The 2402-nt window shown below is 52.1% G+C and overlaps 1 protein-coding gene across 1 annotated transcript; it reads left to right on the top strand.

The window, feature by feature from the left end:
• The first annotated feature begins 679 nt into the window (after positions 1-679).
• Positions 680-1656, top strand: DUSP14 (dual specificity phosphatase 14). Its single transcript, XM_010221095.2, has one exon. The coding sequence runs from the start codon at positions 792-794 to the stop codon at positions 1386-1388; it is 597 nt and encodes a 198-aa protein (XP_010219397.1). The 5' UTR covers positions 680-791; the 3' UTR covers positions 1389-1656.
• Positions 1657-2402: the final 746 nt, after the last annotated feature.

The following is a 2402-nucleotide window of genomic DNA, read 5'->3' as shown; positions in this document are numbered from 1 at the left end:
TTCAAACGGAAGCCTTTACAGAGCCTCCTTCTCCAGAACGTTAGCCAGGCAGTAGAGCAGCAGGAAGAGAGCTTCCCTTATCCCAGCCTCTGCTTTGGTTTCATCTCAGCTTCTGACATAACCAGGTCACTCTTCCCACAGTTTCCTAGCCTAGATGAGGGCTGATTAGTGATCTAGATGGACATGACTCACTGCCTTTTCTAGTGAACAACCCTCCTATGTTTATGTGCTTTGGCATGTATCTAATAAGGGAGTGGGATAGCACTGGGGAGAGGACAGGCAGTCTGAATTGCTGGCGTTTGTATCCAACCTGAGATACTTCTCACCATCCCCTTGGACTCCAGCAGTTGTGAAATTGCCTCTTTTGAAAACAAATTAAAAACAAACGAACGAATCTCCCTCTTGCTAACGCAGGAGACGCGCTGTCCAGGCGCACAGGGAGGCCAAGCCCCTGACAAGTAATTGGTGCTAATAACACTGGGAGTTTTTGTGAGTATCTGGACGGGCAGCGCCTGGGGGCCCCGTGGCAATAAGCATTTAAGAAGCGCAGAAGGGCCTGGACCTGCAGAGCTCTGCAGCAGGAGGCTGCCTGCCGCGGCGGGGACAGCTCTCACGTGGCCAAGGTGTCCTGGGACCCCTGCCCCGCTCATGTGCTGCTGCTGGTCTTTTGCAGGGCTGAAGCGGAGGAAGCTCTTGCTGTTCCAGTGCCACCAGGCCAGACAGTCCTTCCCTTGGCTGCAGATCGCGTTGGATCTCTTCCCATAATGGAAGTGTGAGTGCCAAGATCCTCCATGACCTCCAGAAGCCACAACTCCTTACCGAGAACTCTGATGGCTCCGCGAATGCTCTCCGAAGGTGCCCTTGGGGGCATCGCCCAAATCACCCCCTCGCTCTACCTGAGCAGGGGCAGCGTCGCCTCCAACCGGCACCTGCTCCTGTCCCGGGGCATCACCTGCATCATCAATGCTACCATTGAGATCCCCAACTTCAACTGGCCCCAGTTTGAATACGTGAAAGTGCCTTTGGCTGATATGCCCAACGCCCCCATCTCCCTGTACTTCGACAGTGTCGCTGACAAGATAAACAGCGTGGCACGGAAGCACGGGGCCACCCTCGTGCACTGCGCGGCCGGCGTGAGCAGGTCGGCCACCCTGTGCATCGCCTACCTGATGAAGTACCATAAGGTGTCCCTGTTCGAGGCCTACAACTGGGTCAAATCGCGGCGCCCCGTTATACGCCCCAACGTGGGCTTCTGGAGGCAACTGATAGACTACGAGAGGAAGCTCTTTGGGAAGACGACGGTTAAAATGGTACAGACACCATATGGCATCATCCCAGACGTTTACGAGAGAGAGAGGAGACCCCTGATGCCTTACTGGGGAATTTAATGGGACTGCAGATGGGAAGCACAACGGAAGGGACTTGCTGTTCCGAGTCGACCAGACTGGAGACATTCCCTTCTCTTTCTACAGCCAACTTTGGTTCTTTACCATACAGCAGAACCTCAGCTAATTCTCACCTCACTAACCTGCAAGACCAACAGTTCCCTTCAAAGCATTTCTCTCTCCAGGGACTCCCCAGTCCATATTTCTCTGATTTAGCAGAAGGAGGCCTCCTTATAAGTTTATTCCTTTCATGAAGCCTCTCTCCCTTTTTTAGTCAGTTTAGTAGTATCCTACAAGGAAAGGCCTAAAAGGCACTTGGCAGAGTTGATGAACAAAGTGACGCTTTGTGATGCGCTAGCCTGGGTCTTTTGTACTAGCTTGTTTGCTTCCCTGCGAGATCCCGGAGCGGCGCCGGCACGGAACGGCCGCGGTCGGTCCTGCTCGCGGCGCGGCGCCGCGACGAGAGCCGGGGCAGGAGGAGCAGAGCTGTGTGGCCAGCGCTGGCCTCCCCTCCAACTGCTGTAGTTACTCTCAGTATGTAGTGTTCCAGATCCTTAGTCAGCTCTTAATCTGTATTAGAAGTTAAAAAGGAGTGACGTCAGTCCATGTCGGCCACAAGTGAAATAAAATTTAAAAGAGTTCAAACCAAATAAATACAAGGTCCTTTTTCACTTATTCCATGCCAGAGCAACAGTCCTGGAATATACTTACACTTTGGAAAAATATTCATCTTTTCTGGGGGTGGAGAGTAAAGAGAGATCTTGTCCAAGCGAGGGTCAAGATGGAAGCGAGTGGTTATCAGCCTTTCCCACCCCGGCCAGCCAAAGAAATGCTTAGGAAGCTTCGTGTGTAGGGCCACTTCCAAAGGGGCCGAGCTCTGCTTTCTAATATTCAATCAACCAGTAAACTGGAAGTAGGTAAATCTGCTCCACTACTTTGCTCTAAGTATGGTTGTGACCTGCCTTAGCCCGTTTCTAAATCACTTCATTATGTCCTCACCGTTATGTTACATTTTAG

Source organism: Tinamus guttatus, unplaced genomic scaffold (genome assembly GCF_059628265.1).
Source record: "Tinamus guttatus ecotype Peru unplaced genomic scaffold, ASM5962826v1 Tinamus_guttatus_pri_ptg000043l, whole genome shotgun sequence".
In the NCBI taxonomy this organism is placed as follows: domain Eukaryota; kingdom Metazoa; phylum Chordata; class Aves; order Tinamiformes; family Tinamidae; genus Tinamus; species Tinamus guttatus.
This window is presented reverse-complemented; position numbering and strand designations above follow the sequence as displayed.